Below are 24,396 nucleotides of genomic sequence, written 5' to 3' on the forward strand. Positions count from 1 at the left end.
AGACACACACACACACACATACACATATATACATATATACATATACATACATACATATACATACATACATGCATGTATACATACATACATGTATATATATATATATACATATATATACTTATTTATTCATATTAATATTATTGGGAAATTGCCCCACCATACAAAGAGGGAGCAGAGAGAGGGAGGAGGAAAGAGAGAGGGAGATAAGAAAGAGAGGGGAAGTTAAGACAGAGAGAGGGAGCAGAGAGAGGAGAGAGAGAGAGAGAGGGAGCAGAGAGAGGAGAGAGAGAGAGAGAGAGGGGGAGAGGGAGGGAGGGAGGGAGCGAGAGAGAGAGAGAGAGCGAGAGAGAGAGAGACAGAGAGAGAGAGGGGGAGAGGGAGGGAGGGAGGGAGCGAGAGAGAGAGAGAGAGAGAGAGAGAGAGAGAGGGAGGGAGAGAGAGACAGAGAGAGAGAGGGGGAGAGGGAGGGAGGGAGGGAGCGAGAGAGAGAGCGAGAGAGAGAGACAGAGAGAGAGAGGGGGAGAGGGAGGGAGGGAGGGAGCGAGAGAGAGAGAGAGAGAGAGAGAGAGAGAGAGAGAGACCGTGACACACACACACACACACACACACACATAGAGGGGGAGGGAGCGAGGGAGGAGGAAAGAGAGGGAGAGAGATAAGAAAGAGAGGGGGAGATAAGAGAGAGATGACAGAGAGAGAGAGAGAGAGAGAGAGAGAGAGAGAGAGAGAGAGAGAATATGGTTGTACTAGATAGCGGAGCATCTATAAGTATGGAAAGGAGGATCATGCCCTTCTTCATGGAGAGTAACAATCGTCAAATTAACCACACCCATGTTCTATGAAAAGAGATGATCTACAAGCATAAACCATGAGACAAGGTCTCTTTCCAAGTAGGTTTCCCTTTGTAGCCATCTTGAAAGCATATGGCAACACAACTTTGGATACCATTCTCAAATTAGCAAGATTTCTTTTGATACCCCATGTTGAGACCTAGCGGAGTGGGTCTCTAGCCCGATCATAGATGGGTCAGGCGTAAGAGAGAAAAACATAGATGCTTAAGAGAGAGAACAGAGATGCTTGTGTGTGCTTAATAGAGATGGATTCCACGGGAAGATTTAGTTGCAACCGATGAAAGAGGATTAGATTTGGAGTAATTTTTTGGTTGTGTTCGTATCTATTATCCCGGGATAACATTCTCATAGCTTTTGTTTATTAGAGAAGGGTGCCTCGATTCTACTAATAAATGTACAATGGAAACGTCAAAGCTGTGGATGGGTAAAAGGGAAAGCAAGGACAGAATTCTCCAGGAAAAAGAAGCCACAGAATGGGCGTCTTGAATTTTAATCCTTGCCGCTTTGTTTAGTCGTACCATGACCGGTGAGCTTGTTCACCACTTCCCTCATGGTTAGGCGTTGCTCTGGGAGGTTTTGCGTGCACAGAAGCGCAATTCTAAGTAGCCGCCTCATGTTTTGTAGCCTCGATGAAGGAAACCTTGATAAGCTGGGGTCTAACACATCAGCAAACCCCTCTTCGAACGCTTCACTCAAAAGCATTCTCTTGCTCACCCACTTCACAAGCTCCGTCGTATCATCTCCATTTACTTGCGGATCCAGAGGTTGCCTTCCCGTTACGAGCTCCAGCAAGACGACGCCGAAACTGTATACGTCACTTTTCTCAGTTACCGGCCTCCCGATGGACTGGCACTGCTCTGCACAGGAGATACCAGCTCATCCATCAGTCTTATCTTATGTTCTAACGACAAGAAAATTGTCAATGTGTTGAAAATGGGAAAGAGAAATTCTCACCTGGAGCAATGTAGCCAGCCGTCCCCATAATTTCTGTTGTGAATGGCTTGTGCAAGTTCTCGAGAATCCTTGCAACCCCAAAGTCAGCCACATGAGCCTCGCACTCAGAGTCTAGGAGGATATTTGCAGCTTTCACGTCTCGATGGACTATTGGAGGATTGCAGTCGTGATGGAGATAAGCCAAACCCTGGGCAGCACCGACAGCGATATTGTAGCGCGTCTCGTGATCAAGCATCCGTGCTTTTCTCCCGTGCAGAGCATCTTTCAAGCTCCCATTCTCCATGAACTCGTATACAAGCAGCTTCGAGTTATTGTCGGAACAGCAGCAAAGAAGCTTCACAATGTTTTTGTGCCGTATCTTTCCGAGGGTCTCCACTTCCGTTTTGAATCCACCATCATTCCGGGGGTTATCACCATGTATATCGACTTGAAGCTGTTTTATAGCCACGGTCTGCCCATTGCTCAGTGTCATTTTGTACACTTTTCCAAAGCCTCCAGATCCAATGAGATTATCCTCTTCCAAAGTGCGATGCCCTATTTCCAAGGCGTGGAAATCTAGTTTATGGAAAGAAACCCACGAGGAATCGAAGGCAGCTGTGGAAGAATACCGCCGATAGCGTCTATAGAAGCAGAACAGGCCCAAGACAAATATTCCAAACGCAACGACGAAAGCTCCCGCCACAGCACCATCCAGTAACTGTGACCTTTTCCTCTCCGCGCATGGCTTGATTCCCTGCAAACCTTCACCACAAAGTCCCGGATTTCCCAGAAAACTTGAAGAGAACAGTGGATCAATGATCAGACTATCGGGGACAGGTCCTTCGAGGTTGTTATCGGAGACGTTGAAAGCCGAGAGCTTCAGATCTCCTAAGGACTGAGGAATCGTCCCGCTGAGCTCGTTATTGGACAAGTCAAGATAGCTGAGACTCAATAGTGAGCCTAGCGTGGGAGGGATAGGTCCCGTCAGCTTGTTATTGGAGAGATTCATAGTGGTAAGACTCCGACAGCTCTCGAGATCATTTGGTATTTCTTCCGATATTTGATTGTTCTGCAAGGACAGCTCAAGGAGTTGAACTAAATTTCCAATAGACGAAGGTAAAGGTCCGGATAGCTTATTGTCAGAGACTAATAATTTGGTTAGATTCAGGACTTTCCCTACTTCAGTAGGCAAGCTACCAGAAAAGCTGTTATTGTTCACTAAGAGTGAGGAAAGGTTGGAAGCCATGCCAATGGTCGATTGGATGCTACCTTCTAGCTGATTGTCCTGAAGGTCAAGAATACTCAGCGCGGGCAAACCCCAGAGGTCTATAGGAACAGTCCCAGATATATGGTTTGAACTCAAACGGAGGCGGAGTAGAGTGGAGCAGGACGCGTAAGCCTCAGGAATGCTTCCTTCGAAGTTATTCTCAATGGTATCTAGATACTGTAGAACGTGCTTGTCGCATAGATGAGGAGGTAGCAGTCCAGTGAAATTGTTGTAGGAGACATCAAACAACTTCAGATACGTCGAGCTTCCAAAGGCCTGTGGAAACTGCCCAGAAAAGCTATTGTTGGAAATTTGCAACTCGACAAGGGGAAGGTTGCCAAATCCAGGCGGCAGGTCTCCCGAGAGGAAATTATCAAACAGATGCAAACTGTCGAGGCTCTTCAGTTGCGTCAAGTTGGAAGGCAGCTGTCCGGTTAGAGAATTCTCGGACATATCCACTCTGGCAAGCGCTATAAGCAGTCCTATCTTGCGGGGAATGGTGCCTGACAAGTTATTTTGGTAGAGCTCAAGCTGGACTAAAGACCGAAGGTTGGCAAGACCTTCAGGAATCGTCCCTGTCAAATTGTTGATGGCGAGATCCAAGTTTTCAAGCTTGGTGAGATTGAAAAGGCTTTGAGGAATAGGGCCTGTGAGCTTGCAGCTAGTGAGCCAAAGGTAATTGAGCCGAGTCAAGTTGCCGAGTTCCCAAGGGATTGGACCAGGACTGAGGAGATTCCACGCAAGGCTGAGGTACTGGAGCTGTCCCAGTTGGCCGAGGAAGGGAGGCACACTCGTCCCATTGAGGAAGTTCCCGTGCAGAGCTAGTTTGACAAGGCGAGGAAGCCTTCCAAAGCTGTCGGGTATCGGACCCGAGATATTGTTGTTGGAGAGGTCGAGAATCTGGAGGGACTGCATTTGGTCGATGTGTTGGGGGAGGCTACCGACGATCCAGTTGGCAGACAAGTTGAGGGTGGTGAGCTGAGTGCAATTGAGGAGGGCAGCAGGGAAGGAACCGCCGAAGTCATTGTAGTAGAAATTGACGGAGACGAGGGAGGGGATGCGGCACATGAGGGTGGGGATGGGGCCTCGGAGGCCGAAGTTGGAGAAGTCGAGGGAGTTGATAGACGAGTTGGGGGAGCAGGAGACGGCGGTCCAGGAGCAAGGGGGGAGGGGGGAGGAAGGGGACCAGTCATGGAGGAAGTTGGAGGGGTCAGAGAGGGAGGCTTTGAGGGAGAGGAGGGTGAGGGCGTCGGGGGAGAGCTGGTGTGCGACAACGAGGTGGTAGCTGTAGGAAGGAAGAAGAAGAAGCAGCTGTAGAATTGGTGGAAGGAGGGTGGCGAAACGTAGGCAGGCCATGGCTGCGGCTGCACAAACATTGCCTCACTCGTTGCTGCTCGTGCTATTATATATATTGTTACATTGTCACATTATACTTACGTACCATGCATGCGTCACCTTGAGTCAACAAGCTTTATCACTCTCCTGTCTTCTCAACCTGACTCCAAAAGGTCTCTCAAGGTGGGGATCCCACTAAGGTCCTCATCCCCACCAAGGCCGTGCCTTTTGGAGTTTCATTATAAGTCTACTTTTGAAGTAGGTCCATAAATATTTCCAATATCTTTTAAAAGGGAGACGATAGGTGTAAATTGGAAGGAAAGGAAGGTGACCGAATATGGGGAAAGGTGGATGAGTTAAAGAAAGAGGAGAGAAAAGAGGTGAAAGAGGTGTGTAGCTAAAGTCTTGGCAATTTAGTTATACTTTAGCTTTTGTATTATTGCTAGTATTACGGGAAGGAATGTGGCACAACGAAGGCCGTGCCATGAGAAGATTACCTCACGCTTTGCTCGTTTGGTTGCTCATCCTATTTTATGTTATTTCAATATACTACACATGCATCAACTTGAGTCAACAAGCTTATCACTCTCATGTCTTGTCAATCCCACTAGTGTTGAGTGCGAATTATATACAATGAACCTACCGTTCCACATGCAAAAAATATTTCCTCAATTTTGTAAAAGTTCAGCATTCTAGGCGATTTTGTTATATTTTAGCTATAATAATATGACAATTTAGTTATACTTTAGCATTTGTATTACTGATAGTATTACGGGAAGGTATATGGCAAAATGGAGGCTGGCCATGAGAAGATTACCTCATGCTTTGCTCATTTGGTTGCTTGTCCTATTTTATATTATTATAGTGTACTACCTACATACCATGCATGTGTCAACTTGAGTCAACACGCTTATCACTCTCCTGGCTTGTCAACCCCACCCCCTACCCCACCCCCTTGGATTTTTGACAGCAAAGTTCCACCTTCTAAAAATATTTTCTTGATTTTAATAAATCTTCAAAATTTTAGGCAATTTGCAAATTCTTAAGAAAACCTTCAAATTTTGAAACCCCAAGTTTTGTGATTTGTTGAGAAAAATGTGTTGTTGAACAATCCCTCCTGTCTCATCACCAACTTTTTCAAGTTGTCACTCATTAGACACCCATCACCACCTTCTAGAAGGATTCTCTCTTTTCTAGAAGGATTCTCCCTTCCACTCATTATTAGACACCAGTCACTACCATCTAGAAGGATTCTCTTTTCTAGAAGTGGAGACCGTTTTGGACTCTTGAGTGTCCCACGTCACTCCATAGTGGTCCAAAATTTGGCCTATTGATTTTGAGATTGGATTTTTAATGCTTTCTTCATGGGTTTAAATCTTTTTTTGTTTTCAATATACATGTAAATTGAAAGGAACTTCTCTTCACTTCAAAATGGAAAATGCATCAACCATTATAAAGCCAAGTGCCTTTAAATCCCTTGAAGTCAACTCACACAAATTAGGGAGCAATAGTAGCTCAAATGGTAGGGCATCTAGCCTCAAGGGGTGCACTACTAAGAAACCCTATGTATTAGTGTGTTCCCCCTAGTTAAGATTTTTACCCTAATAAAACCACCCCTCTTTATTTATGAACTAACTAATTTTTTTCTAAAGTTAATTGAACGATCTACACGTGGAGTAGGAGTTATTTTTGCTCTCTTTCTGGGAATAGCTGTAAAACTTGAATCTGCTCCACGATCACTCCTTCTTGTTCCTGTAGTTGCAGCAGTCGATGGTGTAGGTATACTTGGAGATACTGTAGTTACTGCCGTAGATATTGTAGTTACTCTTGCCGGAGTTACCATAGTTATCGTCATAGATATTGGCGGTACAACTTGAGGGTTACATGTTATAGATGGTGTACTTACTGCTGCTGAAGGTATAACACCACCACTTGGAAATGCATCCCACATTTTCTTCAATGCTTCTAAGGCACTAAGTAATTCTTGGGATCCCTTAATTGAATCTAGTAAGGGCTTCAAGAAGTGCTTGTGCATAACTCATAACTTATAGACCACCTCGTCATTCTTCCCTTTGCACACAACTTCTATCAAATTATTTTTCTTTAATGTTGATGTTTGAGACCATGCCACCATTTCTTACTGCCTCTGAAGAATATTTCATGCTTGACACATTCTCTGCAATGATCACCAAAAAATACTTTGATTTGCGCTCCATAAAATACCAAGCATGTTCAAGGTATTTGAAAGACACCTTGGAACCAAAACTGGAAGCCATAGTTTTCTGAAAAACAATCAAAAATAAAAAATGAGAATTACAATGATTTTCAAACTCAAAATATTAAAAAAATTTCTAATTAAATATTGTTTTAAGTTTTATTTATTTTTAATTTTAAAAATTTTTAAAATTAAATTAAATTAATTTATTTTTTATCTTTTTTTTAATTATTTTATTTTATTTTATTTTAATTAATTAAGTTATTTATATATTTCAAATTTAACTCTCGCCTCCTTGCCTGCCTCCTCTCCCTCCTCCCTCCCGCCTCCCCGCCTACCTCCTCTCCCTCCTCCCTCCCACCCTCCCGCCTGCCTGCTCCCTCTCGTCTGCCCTCTCCTCTCCCTCCTCCCTCCCCTCCCGTCCTCCTCACCGCTCCCCGCCTTAAAAAAGAGGGAGAAGAGGGGGGGAAGCGGGAGGAGAGGGGAAGGGAGCGGAGAGGGGAAGGGAACGGAGGGCCGACGGGAGGGGGAGGCAGGGAGGGGGGAGGGGAGGCGGGGAAGGGAGGATGGGGAGGGGGCGACGGGGAAGGGGGAGGGGATGCGGGGAGGGGGCGACGGGAGGGCAGGAGGAGCCCCCCTCCCTCCTCTCCTCCCGCCCTCCCGTCGCCCCCTCCCTACCTCCCCTCCCCCTTCCCCACCTGCCCCTCCCGTCGGCCCCCTCCCCTCCCTCCCTCCCGCCTGCGACCTCCCGTCTGCGACCCCTTCTATCTCTCCTCCTTCTCACCACACCTCGCCTTAAAAAAGAGGGAGAAGAGGGGGAAGCAGGAGGAGAGGGGAAGTGAGCGCAGGGAGGGGAAGTGGGAGGAGAGGGGAGGAAGGAAGGGAGGAGAGGGGAAGCGAGGGGAAGGAAAAGGGGGAGGAGGGGAAGGAGAGGGGAAGGGAGGGGGAGGAGAGGGGAAGGGAGGGGGAGGGGAAGCAGAAGGAGGGAGGGGGGAAGCAGGAGGAGAGGGGAAGGGAGGGGAGAGAGGAAGCGGGAGAAGAGGCAGGGAAGGGGAAGGGGGAGGAGAGGGGAAGGGAGGGGGAGGGGAGGGCAAGGGAGGGGAGAGAGGAAGTGGGAGGAGGGAGGGGGGAAGAGAGAGAAGAGGGGAAGGGAGGCGAGAGAGGAGGCGGGAGGAGAGGGGATGGGAAGCAGGAGGGGAGGGAGGAGGGGGAAGGGAGGAGAGGGAGGGAGGGAGTACCTGGGTGGAGAGGTGGTGGAGGAGCTCCAGGAAAGTTGTGAGAGAGAATGAGGAGAAGTAGAGTTTTATAGGAAATGGGTAGCTTTTAGGTCATCATCTTTTTTTGGTTTTTAAGGTTTTTTTAGTTCTTTTAGGTTCACTATAAGTAGAACATTCTTCATTCTCTCTTTCATTCAAAGATCATTCTTTCACACTCCACGCTTCTCTCCTCTCATCAACCTATTGCAAGATTCTCAAAAGTTTTCAAAATGTTGCAAAAGGTGAGTTCATTTCTAACCTATTGCATACGCAAGAACTTCTAAGAATCAAGTTTTTGTAAATTTGAATTTTTTTTCAAATCCGATTCTTTTCTCAAAAATTTGTGTGTACACAACAACTTCAAAAAACCATTTTTTGCATTAAATCTTTTTTTCCACAAATTTTCCTCTTTACCTCAAATTCTCACAACCTATTTTCAAAAATTTCTCTCCTAGCCTATTGGGCACACAACAATTTTTTTTAAAAAAATCTGTTACAAATTTCTCTCTCAACCTCAAAACCACTCAAACCTCCCTACCTATTGTGTACGCAACAACTTCAAAACAAAATTTAATCATAAATCTCTCCAAAAAACTCCTCAACAAAAAAAAAATCTATTACAAATTTCTCTCTCAACCTCAAAACCACTCAAACCTCCCTACCTATTGCGTACGCAACAACTTCAAAACAAAATTTAATCATAAATCTCTCCAAAAAACTCCTCAATAGAAGAAAATCTATTACAAATTTCTGTCTCAACCTCAAAACCACTCAAACCTCCCTACCTATTGCGTACGCAACAACTTTAAAACAAAATTTAATCATAAATCTCTCCAAAAAACTCTTCTCACGACACTCTATTAAAAATTTCTCTCTCAACCTCAAAACCACTCAAACCTCCCTACCTATTGCATATGCAACAACTTCAAAACAAAATTTAATCATAAATCTCTCTAAAAAACTCTTCTCATGACACTTTATTAATATAAGAAATCCATTTATAATATTTTTACTCCATAATATAATAAATTTTTATTGACTAATGTTAAAATATAATTTTGCTAAAAATATATATTATTAATTTATAAATTAATATAAATATTATATAATTATTATATAAATAAATATATAAATACATTAATTAAAACAGTTCATGTACATAGGTTAGTACCTCTTCCTTGGCCATAGAACTAGGATTCTTTGACAATTCTCATAGTGTGATCCACACTATTATTGCAAAACCACACAAACTGATGCCTTTGCCATCATGTCCACTGTCTCATACCATACAAAGAAGGAGCTAGGACACCTCACCCATTTTGGCTCTTTATGTTCTTCTTACACTTTCCATTTTGGCCACTTAACCATATTTGGCAAGTGATGTTGCTCTTTAGAGTTGTTACACATATCCCACATTGAATCGTGGGTATCATTCTCAACAATTTCTTGCCCCTCATATTCATTGTTTTTGCCTTTTTGTGTGGTGTAGGAACTAGTGGTGGGAAGTTTAACCTCCTACCCTTTTTCTTACATGAGTGATTTGTGACATACCTAGTGTGATGTAATGAGTTGTTACCATTAAGGCATGTTAACGAAATATAAAACTCCATTCTTTGGGGGTTTGAGAATAGAGAATTAAACTAACTATGCATTGTTGAAGAAAAGGACTAAGATTTATGAGATAACTGAGATATTGCCACTACAAAAAAAAATTTGCTCTTCTCTCTCTCATTGCTCAAAGGTAAAGAAGGAATAGATGCAACATTGCACTCAAAAAAGCAATAATGGAAACAGAATGCACAAGATAAACAACAGTCGAAATTGCATTCATCAGATAGCTACTACAAGAACATCACATTGCATAATCCACTCCTCTATCTATCTCTTACATTCTTTCTATATTTGACTTTGCGGTTGGTATTTCAGTTACACTTCTAACCATTAAGTCTCTTGACCATTCCAATACTAAAGTCGAGTTACTTATTTCACCCCTTAACACCTAGCATTCTCAATGGATATGAATTTGGACTAAATTCTTGACCTGAACCCACCTCAAAATTTTAGATTTTAACTTTTGGAAAGCACTGAGCTCCTGTATCTGATGTAACAGCCCATCGGACCAAGATTATGTGATCATTTGCTAGCATATCTTGGTGTAGTACCAAGATACTAATAGTTCTCATACACAACTATTTACTACTCTCTTAAGTTAGACCGAATTTTTCTATAATAAAATATGCCAATGATTTACAAAAGAATAAAACTCTATATCTATTTTGACATTTATTCTATAAACTGTGAATAGATTGAAAAACTAACAAAATGAAATACTGACAATGGATTTATAATTCTCTCAAAGACTACATTAAAGGAGAAATGGGGTCTCAAAAGGGCATCATAAGGAATGGATTAGTCCTAATGAAAGGGCCATGGTAGGGCCCAAAAATTCCTAACTCCCCCTCACCTAGGTGGGTTAACCCACAAGTGACCCCACCTCTTGCACCTCTTACACAACTCTTACTCCTAGATGGGAGCCATCAAATTCTAAATTCTAAATTCGAATTTTGAATTCCCTCCCTCATTCTCTCCCCTACTTAAAGTAAAGCCTTTGCAAAGGATCGTACCTTCTGATACACCATGCAACATGATGAATGTAAGAAAATATGAATCGGTGTGCGTTTAGCCTATGTGCTTGTCCCTAATCAGTCGGATACTTTGACTAGGTAGACTTATAGTTACTTAAAGTAAAGCCTTTGCAAAGGATCGTACCTATAAACAAAACACTTTGGAAAGCATATAACATATAGTCTATATATATCTAAACTAAATACTTTGGAATGCATATTTTATATAGTCTATATACCTTAAATCTTACACCCTAAATCTTAGGTTATACAATCTAAGCTCTTAAACTTATATAACAGTTATAATCCCTAAACCCTAAACCCTAACCCTTATAACTTAAATTCTAACACCTAATTTTCAATCCTAAACCCTAGATTTTAGACTCTAAGCTCATGATCTTATATACTAAACCCTAAACCCTAAACCCTAAAACCTAAATCCTAAATCCTAAACCATAAAATAATAATCATAAACCCTAAATGCTAAATCCTAAACCCTAAATCCTAGATTCTAAACCTTAAACCCTAAACCCTAAATCCTAAACCCTAAACCCTAAAAACATAATCATAATCCCTAAGCCCTAAACCCTAAACCTTAAACCCTAACCCTTATAATGTAAATTCTAAAACCTAATTTTCAATCCTAAATCCTAGATTCTAGACTCTAAGCTCATGATCTTATATACTAAACTCTAAACCCTAAACCCTAAAACCTAAATCCTAAATCCTAAACCCTAAAATAATAATCATAAACCCTAAATGCTAAATCCTAAACCCTAAATCCTAGATTCTAAACCCTAAACCCTAAACCCTAAATCCTAAACCCTAAACCCTAAAAACATAATCATAAACCCAAAACCCTAAACACTAAATCTTAAATCCTAAGCCGTAAATCCTTAACCCTAAATACCAAACCCTAAATCCTAACCCTAAAATACAATCAAAATTTAATGATTTTTTTCAATTTGTGCAATAGGTTTGATATATCCCCCAACCTGTTGCAAGTGGAATGGGTTAATGGTGCACTCAACCTATTGTAAAAATAATGAATTTTCTTGATTTGTGCAATAGGTTGGATATACCCCCCCAACCTGTTGCTCAAGTAATAGGTTGGGGGGGTATATCCAACCTGTTACACAAATCGAGAATTTTCTTGATTTGTGCAACAGATTGGATATACCCCCCAACCTGTTGCTTGAGCAACAGGTTGGGGGATATATTCAACAACAGGCCTCGATTGGGGTGACCCCAACAGGTTGGGAGGTATATCCAATCTGTTGCACAAGTCAAGAATTTAACAGGTTGGATATACCCCCCAACCTGTTGCTCGAGCAACAGGTTGGGGGGTATATCCAACCTGTTGCACAAATCAAGAAAATTATTGACTTGTCTTGACTTGTGCAACAGGTTGGATATAGCCCCTAACCTGTTGCTCGAGCAATAGGTTGGGGGGTATATCCAACCTTGCACAAATCAATAAAATTCTTGAGTTGTGCAACAGGTTGGATATATTCCCCAACTGTATATGAAATTGTCGCACAAATAAAGAAAATTCATGATTTGTACAATAGGTTGGATATACAAGCAACAGGTTGGGGGATAAATCCAACTTGTTGCACAAATTAAAAAAATTCATTAAATTTTGGTTGTATTTTAGGGTTAGGGTTTAGGGTTTAGGGTTTAGGATTTAAGATTTAGGATTTAGGGTTTAGGATTTAGAGTTTAGGGTTTAGGATTTATTGTTTAGGAGTTCAGGATTTAGGGTTTAGGGTTTAGGAATTAAATGTTTAAAGTTTAGGATTTACAGTGGTTAAGATGTTTTGGTATTAATTGTTTAAAGTTTAGGATATAGGGTTTAGGTTTAATGCCTTCTCTGCTAGTTTTGATATAAAAGTTATTAAGTAATAATAAGCTCAATGATTATTATTATGTTCATTTTGAGTTGCTAATCTATTTTTGTACATAAAATAGGTATTCACCCTAACAGAGGGTATGGATGTGGTGTTATATAAGAAGAATGAAGTGGTGGCTTTTGGACGAATTCATAGTCTTGATCCTATGAATGTGTGTCATTTCCAATGTTGTGGTGAGAGAAGATGTGTAGTGATAATCACCAACGTTGTAAATCCTGAAGTACATTTAAAATATCCACATGGAGACTTTGAAACATTGGGAGATATCTTACAATGTGACATATTTGATATGCAAGCACACAGAACACTCTGGGACCAAGACAAAATTGTTCCAAAGTATGTGAAATTGTTCCAAAGACATACTTTCAAGATATCAAGAAAACTTATTTTGAGGGGGAAAAAGTAGAGATGTTATCTTGCTCCGGAGAAGTTTTAGCAATTGGCAACTTTAAGGGCTATGCTCAGAGTTTTCTCTATATAGTGGAGATAATTAAGTTGACTAGTGCAGGTGTCATTGAAAATGCAATGGATAGTACTTCACATTTAGACGTCCATAATACTACGTCTCAACTACAAGTTCATAGTACTTGTAAATGGGGGTTAGCTTTCTTAAAATCAAGTTTGCCCAAGACAGTTTCCTTCAATGTCATGGAAGACACAACAGAATATTATCAGAAGAAAAGGAATATAACACAAATGGGATCCAAATTGATAAGAAGCTATAGTAGTAATCAAGAGTATCATAGTGGCATGCTCACAGGTATTGAGGACATTATAGTAACAGATGTTGATGTAGAAAAGGTTTCTTGTGTTGCAAGTGACTCAAATATACTCACTGGTATAGAAGACTTGTCTTGTGTTGCAAGTGACTCGAATAGGCTCACTGGTATAGAAGACTTGTCCTGTGTTGCAAGTGACTCGAACAGGCTCACTGGTATAGAAGGCTTGTCCTGTGTTGCAAGTGACTCGAATAGGCTCACTGGTATAGAAGACTTGTCTTGTGTTGCAAGTGACTCAAACATGCTTACTGATATAGAAGACTTGTCTTGTATTGAGAATAATAAGATGGGACCACAAAGAAAAATATACGCAAAGATCGATGGGATAAGTGATGCAATAACAGGAATTGATAATATTAGTGACAATGATCATGATGTTACCACTCAAACACAAGGAAAAAGGGGCAGAGAATCTGAGACTTGTCATGTTGTTCGTAATATTGTTGCTAGCATGCCAGAGAATATAGATGGGAGAATCTTGAGTTACGAAGGAGAAAGAGTTCAACCACAAATTTCAAGAGGCATTGGCAACAAATTGACATCAATGAACATGTCTACCAGATTGCCATTTCCAAGATATTATAAGGTATCAAATAATTCTCAAGCCCACACAACATTTGATTATAAAGATGAAGATTCAAGGGAAATGGATTCGAGGTTTGATGGTCTTACAACCAGAAAATGCAAGACACTATTTACAAAAAGAAAGTATGTGTGTGAAGAGGCGAAGAATCATGGCATCAATTCCAGAACCAAAGAGACATGTAATATTATCTGAGGAGAATATGGAAAGGATGCTTATGCGAGTTTGTTGCAAGAGACTTTGCATTAGAAAAGTTGGGAAAGATGATTGTGCAGCCATATGCCTTGGTATTTGGAGTAAGACAACGCCTAATAAACATAACTATCTTCTTCAAGAGTTTTCATGCTTTCTTCATCAAGGCACTAATCAAGATTTGAGCACAAGATAGTGTAAACCTAGATTGAAACCCATGGTTAATGGGAGACCCATTTGCAATCGAGGATATCAATGGTTAACTAGACTATCACATGGCACATAATGGACCATCTAGGCAGAGGTGAAAGAAAAAGTGGTTCATACAATTCATGGAAATACCTACAAGCTTAAATGCCATGGAACTATAAATGCAACCGCAACATTAAAGCAAGTTCTCAAAGACCATGCATTACTGCAGCCTCATCTTCAACAAACAATGCTAGATGGACGTGTTGAATGCCAACAACATCTTCCTTTGGGAATGACAAAGAAGGTCATCCTAGAAACTATCAATAAAGCTTTATAAGACAGAGACGAGAGCATGATTTCACGATCAACCTTGTACAAAATTTGGCATAGAGATTTTTGCCATGTCAAGACACCATCAAAGCAAAGGATGTCAAAATGTAAGACATGTGATGAATTAAAAAATGCCATTGAACATAGTAAATGTGAGCAGCAGGAAGATATATTAAATGGCGATCAATCCATTTACGTCATGTGCAAGATGCTCAAAAGTTGTATGCTTCTTGGAGAGAGGAAGCTATTTCACATGTCGATAAGTCCATGTGCATCACCATTGATGGCATGGACCAGAATACAATCACTTTGCCACGATATAGACATATCCCACCGGCATTGGAGGGCAAACGTGGACTAAAAAAGCACTTGTGTAGAGTATTAGTACATGGATACCGAATCTTTTGTGATGTATGGATTGATAGTTTGCATGACCATGATAGTAACTAGGTTGTTACATCAATCATGAAAGCAATAAGAAAGGTTAGAGATGCTCACGGATGTTTACCTAACACATTGCGAATACAAGCTGATAATTGTTGGAGAGAGAAAAAGAATAAATATATATTTGCTTTATGCTCTATGCTGGTTGGTTTGAAAATATTTGAAGAAGTGGAAGTTGGCTTTCTTCTTGTTGGCCATACACATGAAGACATAGATCAAATCTTCAGTGTTATCTCTGGTGAGTTGAAGTCAATGGATGTTTTGACAATGGAGGATATGCTATTTCGAATTGGGAAAAAAATTGGAGGTTCTTGCAAGGAAGAATCAGAAGTGGCTATCTTAGAGAGGATGGTAGATTAGAGAGCATTCATAGAGCCACATTTACAAACAGGAGATGATGCCCTAATAGGACACACAAATCCACACTACTTTCAGTTTCACATGCATAACAATATTCCAGTGATGCAATGGAAGCACCACTCAGTAGATGGAGATCATTTATGGAGTGAGTCATATGCTTTATTACAACGAATAATTCCATTGGAGGAAACTAGATTTGTTCTTGCAAAAAACAAATCACTTGACATAGATGAAATGAAAGGCTTGAAAGCCTTCATTAAACATCTTTAAAGTATGATGCAGAAATATCATGAGCAATCAACTAAGAATTTGGAGACAATTAAATCAATTGAAGCACTTATCCAATCTTTAGAAAGATAAGAAAACTTAATGAGCATTGAATACTGTGAATCCTTTTGGCCAGAACGAGCTAGGTCACCAAGTTTTCCTTTGGATATAAATATGTTAGTAGATATGGAGGAAGCAGAGGAATGCCTTTTACCTCGAAAATATTGTGGCAGGAAGGGAGACAAACCCTTACCAGAGTTTATACCATCTAATGAGATTGAAGAGGGTCTATTTGTTGCAATTTGGGCATTTGATCCAGGTTCAGAGTTGGATGACCAAGGTGGCCCAATTTGGGTTGCAAAGGTTGCTAAGATAGAAAGGGATGACAAGGGAACTCCTATAACATTTACAGCTTTATGGTATGAACCAAAGCCATTGAAAAATCTCCCGAGAAGATATACAATAAAACAACTCTATGAGGGATGCTTGCAAAAGAAATGTGAATGGGTTCCAAATAATGAGGGATTAACAGAGGTGGAAGTCAGTAGCATTATTCATTGCTGGAAATCGAGGACACGAAGTTTTAAAAAGAAGCATGGATACAATGTTGAAAAATGTATCACAATCCCTGATCCAAGTCATGTCCATACTAAACATCATTTGGCAAGACTTGACCCATCAAGTGCAAATACATTACATGAATCTGATGATTCTGAACGAGATTCAGATGCATAAGATAATGTTTTGTATGCTTTTTTCCATACAAGATAATTTATTGTATGGTTTGTTTTTCAAAAAAAGGGTGTATCTATACACCACTTATATATTGAATTCAAAAAACTCTTTTTTTTCAAAAAAATGGTGTATCCATACACCACTTATATGTTGAATTCAACAAACTCTTTTCATATGGTGTCATATTTTCACTTCATAGTGTTAAAATTGAACTAGAGTTAGGAGACTACTATTATTATTATTATAGTTATTGGATGGGGGTACCATCCACAAGTTTGGGAATTATAGCTTCACTGAGCCATTTTGTTTAAAATTAGAGGTCACCACTTGACTTTTTAGCTTAGTAAGGCCATATTTGTATATAAGTGACACATTTAGTGCTCTAAAAAACCCAGTTTTTGAGCTCACTAAGTGAAGTTGAGTGGAGAAGATATGCTCCAAAAAAAAGTCCAAACCAGGAGAGAAAGTCCAAAAATTTTGAATAGTGTGTTTCATGTAGAGCTCCTTCTCCTCTCTATTTTGGATCAAAAAGCTTCCGATTCCGTCATTTGGAGCTCTAGTTTTCATTCCTTTGAGTGATTTCTCAATTTTGAAACTTCATTTTAGTGAGGGTGACAGGACCTTAGAGTTCCGAAAGGTTGAGAGGAGAGTTCAACTACTTGGAGCGGCTCCCCCTCTATAACAAAGAAGGAAGCCTCAAGCTACTCTACAGGTGAAGTGTTCCAAAAGTGCTTTGACCTTAGCCACTCCAATGAGCCGCCCAACTGCTCAAGCACCTCTGCCCATACAAGCTTCAACAACTCGGGTACGACCAAAAGCTGCTCCAACAAGCCTCCAAAGGCTCACATCATAACTCTCAACGAATGCTCCTCCCTTGACTCTCCACAAGCGGCTCCTTCAGCTCCGATTCTCACAGCCCACCGGCTCCATCAATAGGCAGCTCCTTCCACAGCCAAATGTAGCTCAGCCTCTCCACTGGCTCCCTCGTATATGGCCTCGACTCTACTGCACCTCCGCTCTCTATGAGCACTACGAGGCTCCAATACCACAGCGCCCACATTTGGCAAATTCCTGTGCTTACAATGAGCCGATGCGCCACTTCCAACAGTGCCTCTTCAACCTGTAGCCATCTTTTACAGCGAGGCGGCCTTCTCAACCATAGAAAGACTCATACGAGTTGCATGTAGCGAGAGACACATGAGCGCCATGGCTCCTCTAGTACAGCAGCCCCTACACCACTTACGAGCAGCGCCAAAGTCTTGCCCCTGCGTCTCTAGCAAACTCAGCTGCAGCCAAGCTCCTAACGGCAGCTCCTTCATAGCAGCTGACCAACCAGAAGATGCACAAGGACCTACATCGGGCTTCCATGCACAACGACTCGTAGCGTCTCCCAAAATAGCAGACAAGCAACACAGCAAGCTTCTCCAAGCAGGCTCCTAGCTTCATCACGCTCCTTCAACAAGCTTTTGCAGCCCGAAAGACCATGGAGGGATGACCCGGTGACCAAGACTTTGTAACAAAGACTCCTCCTTCAATGCCTTAGCCGACAACATGGATTTTTTGCTCACCAACAACTACGTCCTCAAGTCCACCTACGGCTCCAACTAAAGCATCATGACTAAGGTCGCCCGAGATGGACTCGCAATGATGGCAAGGTGAGACCGCCGCAAGGCACAGCAAGGACCTCATCAATTGTGGCAAATGATCTCCCGAGCAGTGCTTGCCTTAGTAGCCCAAAGCAACTACCTCCTCCACCGCCATGCCAAGCTCCTTGCTCTTCAACAAGCCTCCTTCTCCGGCTCCTCCACTATGCTCCCAGGATGGTCACTCTAGCAAACTACGCGGCCTTCACGGTGCCATAGCTAGCCATCGACGACAGACGTTCATCTCCGTTTCTCTCCTCTAAGGTCTCTTCTTAGTGACACATGGCAGCACGTAAGCAACCCTGAAGAGATAGGGTTGAGGACTTGGTCAGGTTCAGTTAAGCTAACCATGGTCAGCCATAGTTTGGATCAGTGGTCAGAGTTAACCATGGTTTGGTTTAATTTACCATGAGTGAGGAGGGGCAGTTACTTTTATGCCACATGGTAGCCTTATCCATAGGTGCCATGTCATCATGCACAGTCCTCAGTTGCCCAATCAACAGTGACATGTCAGCCTGCCACATTTGCAGGGGACACAAGAGCAGCACAGTCACCCATGTGCCACCTCAGCACACAGATTGCCAGATAGGCACAGTTGCCTCTTCATAGGCACAGTTGTATTCTGCATGTGATCACCAGTCTGCCACATCACCCTCCAAGCCACATCATCATTTTTGGCCTTCTTGGGATCAAAGTTTGGCCTATCCTTCCGAGGGCTGTATCTTTTGATCCAGGAGGAATTTCACAGAGCTGTACAAAGAAAAAATGCTCGCTAGATCATGCTCTACACGTTGAGCACCTCAAATCTGCCATCTGAGATTTCCACATGCTAGCATCATTGATTCCTCATCATCGAAACCACCTCCTGATCCTTTACAGCATACCCAGCACTTAAAATGAATCAAGATAAAATTCATTTGCTGCATTTATCGCATCGACGTGTAGTCTAGCTATAGACTAGCACTGTCATAGAGGAGATCCAACTCCACCAAGCCAAGTCAACCATTGCCACATTACTGGATTAGTTCCCAGCGGTGTCAGTCCCATCGGATCTATCATCGGTATTCACTTTCACACATCTGATACTAGTTCAGTCCTCTTGGCATTTGGCACTTCATCACTCAGTGTGACACTTGGCAGAGTGATCTTCCTCCTCGGATTTAGGATTGTTGCACCTTTGCATGCACACATGCCACCCATGTACAGTCACATTTGTTGACTATTTTTGGCATTGGTTTCCATACACATAGATCAACCTTGTACAGCCTCTTGGCTACACCCGACATGCAGTTGTCATCATTCTACTACAGGCTTGATCCTTGGCACACAGCAGTTCTCACATGACTTGGTTCTGACAGTTTAGTGTAAGCCCCCTAGTGGTAGCTCCTTTACAGTGTTCTCATGGGTAGACACTCTCACCGGTACATGGGTAAGCCTCTTGCACAGAGCACCAGACCGCCTCCAGCATGGAGTTATCCACATCACTTCATTGATGATACACCAGTCATGACTCTAGACAAGATCCGCGAGTGGAAAGAGAACCTACTTCAACCATTCATTGCCATAGGGTATGTACCAATCTCTCACCAATCTATGATGCAGACTTGAGCCTCATTGGCCTTGACAGATCAGATGTAGTTGCAGATGCCTCAGATGTTAGCATGGATCAGCACACATTTTCTGATCATGCACATTCCTCGATAAGCCCTCAGCATGAGGCACACTTCTTGGTAAGCCCTCAGCATGAGGCACATTCGATAGTAAGCCCTCAGCATGAGGCATATTTGACAATAAGTCCTCAGTACGAGGCAGTCCCATCTACATCAGCTCAGTCTGATTTCAGTGATGTACAGCCATCACCCTCATGCATGGATCCGACTCCATCCTTTGCCACAGATGAGATATATGCCCTAGCGCATTTAGCTCTTCAGGTGATTCCATTCCAACATCCATCAATGATGCTTTCACCTTTGACACAGAGCATACCTTGGGCTCAGTTCCCTTCAGCAGATCAGTCTTTAGGACATTTCAGCATCGGCTCACTCATGCCGCATTGCATCCTTGGATCCAGTTATGACCACCACTTTCAATCAGCAGATCATTCCTCGGTATGAGGATACTTATGCATCAGTGCGGTCATGCTCCAGTGTAGTAGACATCATCAGGTTCAGCCATAGCACAACCTGGGGAGACTCAATGTTTCATCATGCCCTTATGGCTATTGTATACAGTTTATACTATCAGCTCCTTCTCGATGAGCCTATGACAGATGCTACATCCCATGCCGATGGATGTTTAGCCATGCACACAGCAAATGGCCTTTAGCTCATGACAGTTGAGCATACAGGTTTGACAGGTTTCCATACCTTGTCAGTTTTATGGGCTTCTTCTTCAACAGAGCAATGTATCATACCTGCACCTTCAGCCCCATATTTTCAGCTCTCGGATAACTCTGTCCACACCAACTATGCAGTCTTCTTTGACCCCTCATCATTCGACATAGAAAGGTCATTCTAATGATCAAGCATTCACAGCTTCAGACAGAAGCAGAGGAAAAGGCAGAAACAGAGGTAGATCATATCAGAAAAGTGGTCATCATCAACAAAATCAAAGTTAGAATCAGCATCAGCATCATCCTCAGCAACATCAAAATCAGCAAAGAGGAAATCATTCCAATCGAGGAAGATTTCAAGGACGAGGGAATGCATCCACCAATGTGTCAAACATCCAGTGCAACTATTGTCACAAGTTTGGACACTATGAAAGAGATTGCTGCAAGAAGCAGTATGACCAAGGCGGTCAGTCCAGTAATCGAGGGAATTCTCGAGGAAGAGGAAATCATCATGGTGGACATTCTAGTCACAGTCATTTTGCAAATGAACATGGCAATATGTTTCTTGCAAGTGAGGAATTGCATCAGACTGATACAATACACCTAGACACTGATTTCAATCCCAAAGAGGATTTCAGCTATCAAGTCGACCAAGTGGAATAGGATCCTTGGTACATCGACAGTGGTGCATCATCTCATATGACAAATCATCAGGAATGGTTCACAGAAATGAAGCCATTAGAAGGTGAAAAGAATGTCATCTACATAGCAGACAATACACCGAATTCGGTTCAAGGGACAGGTGTTATCCCTATGAACAATTTCACTGGTACAAAAGGATTAGTCAAAGATGTGCTCTATGTTCCGAAGCTCAGCAAGAACCTTTTGTCAGTAGGTCAAATGACGGAACACAACTACAAAGTCATCTTCGACGGTGATGAATGCACTATCAGAGACAAATCCAAAAGAGGTAAGCTAGTAGCAAAAGGTGTCAAGGAAGGACGCTTATACATGATGCTAGCTACAGTACCAGATAAGCATGCCATGTCAGCTCAAATGCAACAGATGCCACTATCTGCAAAATGGCACAAGAGATATGGTCATGTCAACTTCAAGTACTTGTTAGATCTCAGGAATCAAAATATGGCAATTGGGATTCCGAAGCTACAGTTTCTTGGAAAAGTTTGTGAAGCATGCTACTTCGGCAAACAAAAGCGAACCAACTTTGTCATAAGTACCTCTCGTGCACGAGGTATTCTTGATTTGATTCATATAGATGTATGGGGTTATGCCCAGACCCGCAGCATCAATGGTTCACTTTATTACTTGACCTTCATTGACGACTACAGCAGATATTGTTGGGTCTACTTTCTGAAAGAGAAATCTGAAGTGTTTTCCAGATTTCAAGAATTCAAAGCCATGGTAGAAAACCAGACAGGTAGAAAGATCAAGGTCATGAGATCAGATAGAGGAGGTGAATACATGTCTTCAGCATTCATGAACTTTTGCAAAAATCATGGCATTCGAAGACAGTTCACATGTGCAGATACTCCTCAACAGAATGCAAGAGCTGAAAGGAAGAATGCGACTTTGGCAGACAATGCTAGAGTAATGCTTAGTGAAAAGCATCTTCTGAATCAATATTGGGTAGAAGCAATAGCTACAGCTAACTACTTGCTTAATCGGCTTCCTACCGAACTAATACAAGGTATGACTCCTTATGAAGCATTCACTGGACACAAGCCACGCATTGGGCATCTCCGCATATTTGGTTGCATAGCATATGCCCACATACATGATGATCATCGTAGGAAATTGGATGCAAAGTCACGCAAATGCATCATGGTTGGCTACAGTGAAGAAAGCAAAGCATACAAATTGTATGATCCCATCAACTGCAAACTCATTATCTCTAGAGATGTGATCTTTGATGAGGAATCAGAATGGAAAACCTCACCTACACAGGAGATAGAAGAATCGACTTCACAGTCATCTACAGAACAGGTTGATGAAGAAGAGCAAGAATTGCCAGCAACACCCCAAGCAGCGCCACAGCAGCTCAGACGGTCTACTAGGGAAAGCAAACCACCAGCCAGATTGACATATGCTCAGAAAGGCAAAGCAATTCAGGTAGAAACCACGAACTATGCTCTTATGACTACCATCATGGCTACAGAAGAGCCAGTGTACTTCGAAGACGCAGTAGATAAGCCGGAATGGCAAACTACTATGAATGAAGAAATGGACGCTTTGTATAAAAATAACACTTGGGAATTATGCGACCTTCCACCAGGAAAGAAGGCCATAGCCAACAAATGGGTATACAAAGTGAAGTACAATCTAGATGGCAGTATTTAGAGATACAAAGCCAGATTAGTTGCAAAAGGATTTGCACAACAATATGGTCAAGATTATGATGAGACTTATGCTCCAGTAGCAAAAATGGATTCCATACGGTTCTTGAGATCACTAGCGACACTCAATAAATGGAATGTGTATCAGCTCGATGTCAAGAATGCATTTCTCAATGGTTATCTAGACGAGGAAGTCTACATGCAACAATCAGCGGGTTATGTTGAACCAGGAAAAGAGAACAGGGTTTGCCATCTCAAGAAAAGTCTCTATGGCTTAAAACAAGCACCCAGAAGTTGGTACAGCAGAATTGACAAGTATTTTGCTGATCTGGGATACATGAAGTCCAATGCAGATCATACTCTCTACTACAAAGTTCAAGGGGAAGATATTACTATTGCACTTTTGTACGTAGATGATCTGATTATGATAGGAAGCAAGTATAGCTTCATCAGAAAATTAAAACAAGACTTATCTGTAGAGTTCGACATGAAAGATCTTGGACTTATGCACAATTTCATATGGCAGATTGCAAGATTGCAGCCACTCCCATGGAGCAGAGTTTGAAACTTACTAAAGATTCAGAAAAGCCTACAGTCAATGACAGATACTACAGGCAACTCATTGGATCTCTTATATATCTGACAATCACATGGCCAGATATTTGTTATGCGGTAAGCTCACTAGCACAGTTTATGGCAAATCCAAAACAGTCTCACTGGAATGCAACCAAAAGAGTCTTGAGATACATCAGAGGTACAAGACAGTTTGGGATAGAATACAGAGGAAGTCATCCACGGTTGCATGGATACTGTGATAGTGAATATGCCGGAGATCATGAGACCAGGAGATCGACACAGGGATATGCATTTTTTCTTGGTCAAGGTGCTATATCATGGTTGTCAAACAAACAACCAACTGTTTCTTTGTCTTCGACTGAAGCAGAATATAGAGCACTCACTACAGGTGCATGTGAGGCTATATGGCTCAGAAGACTATTGTCAGAAACAGATTACTTTGATGAGTCAAAGCCAACAACAATATACTGTGATAATCAGTCGCATTGGCCAAAAATCCAGTATATCACTCCAGGACAAAGCACATTGATGTCAGAGAGCACTTCATCAGAGAAAGAGTGTTACTTGGTGACATCACACTGCAGCATTGTGATAGCAAAGAGAATGTTGCAGACATCTTTACCAAACCACTCGGTAAAGAGCTATTCGAGAAACACTGACTAGCTCTTGGTTTGATGCAGAGGAAGGACATTCCCATTAAAGGGGTGTGATGGAATGTAATGCTCAGTCCTTCTTCGATTCCCCAGAATCATCATCTTGAGGGAAGGCCTACTTCATGATGTTGATCTTGAGGGAAGGTGTTGAGAGTTCATGCTCAACATCATGTGATCATGTGTGCATAGCACCATCACGTGATCATATGTGCATAGCACTAACCTTATAGAGTGCTATAAAGGAAAGGGTTAGATCCCCTAACCCTAACCCTAAAAGGGTTTGTATATATTCTATTTTTTCAACTAATTCTAGTGTACGGTTAGTCATTTGTGGTGTGCTCTCTAGCTATGCCCTCTCTCCTCATCTCCACTCTTCTCCTCTCCCCTCTTCATATTTTGTCACTACTTGCCTTCGAGCCTCCACAAACCTCGCTCCAAACCTCCACTTGCGGGCCTTGGTCACCACATGTCAATCGCTCATGAAGTTTACCCTCCTTAATAATAAAAAATATAAATATATATGTATATATATATATATTTGTTTATCTATATATAGATATAA

The 24,396-nt window shown here is 41.9% G+C and overlaps 1 protein-coding gene across 1 annotated transcript; it reads right to left on the reverse strand.

The window, feature by feature from the left end:
• Positions 1-932: 932 nt before the first annotated feature.
• On the reverse strand, positions 933-4,419 carry LOC147899574 (uncharacterized). Its single transcript, XM_087378594.1, has 2 exons — positions 1,806-4,419; positions 933-1,708 (listed from the first exon to the last, which is right to left on the reverse strand). The coding sequence occupies exons 1-2, from the start codon at positions 4,405-4,407 to the stop codon at positions 1,341-1,343; spliced, it is 2,970 nt and encodes a 989-aa protein (XP_087234720.1). The 5' UTR covers positions 4,408-4,419; the 3' UTR covers positions 933-1,340.
• Between the last annotated feature and the right edge of the window lie 19,977 nt (positions 4,420-24,396).

The sequence above is a fragment of the Dipteris shenzhenensis genome, chromosome 8, assembly GCF_047967505.1.
Source record: "Dipteris shenzhenensis isolate YYH24624 ecotype China chromosome 8, Dip_SZ_1.0, whole genome shotgun sequence".
NCBI classification, from domain to species: Eukaryota; Viridiplantae; Streptophyta; class Polypodiopsida; order Gleicheniales; family Dipteridaceae; genus Dipteris; species Dipteris shenzhenensis.

Excerpts from the sequence above, each read along its gene's own strand:
- LOC147899574 (XM_087378594.1), bottom strand. The coding sequence starts at position 4,407 with ATGGCCTGCCTACGTTTCGCCACCCTCCTTCCACCAATTCTACAGCTG. Across the intron at positions 1,709-1,805 it reads GGCTGGCTACATTGCTCCAG|AGCAGTGCCAGTCCATCGGG; the intron begins GTGAGAATTTCT and ends TCTCCTGTGCAG.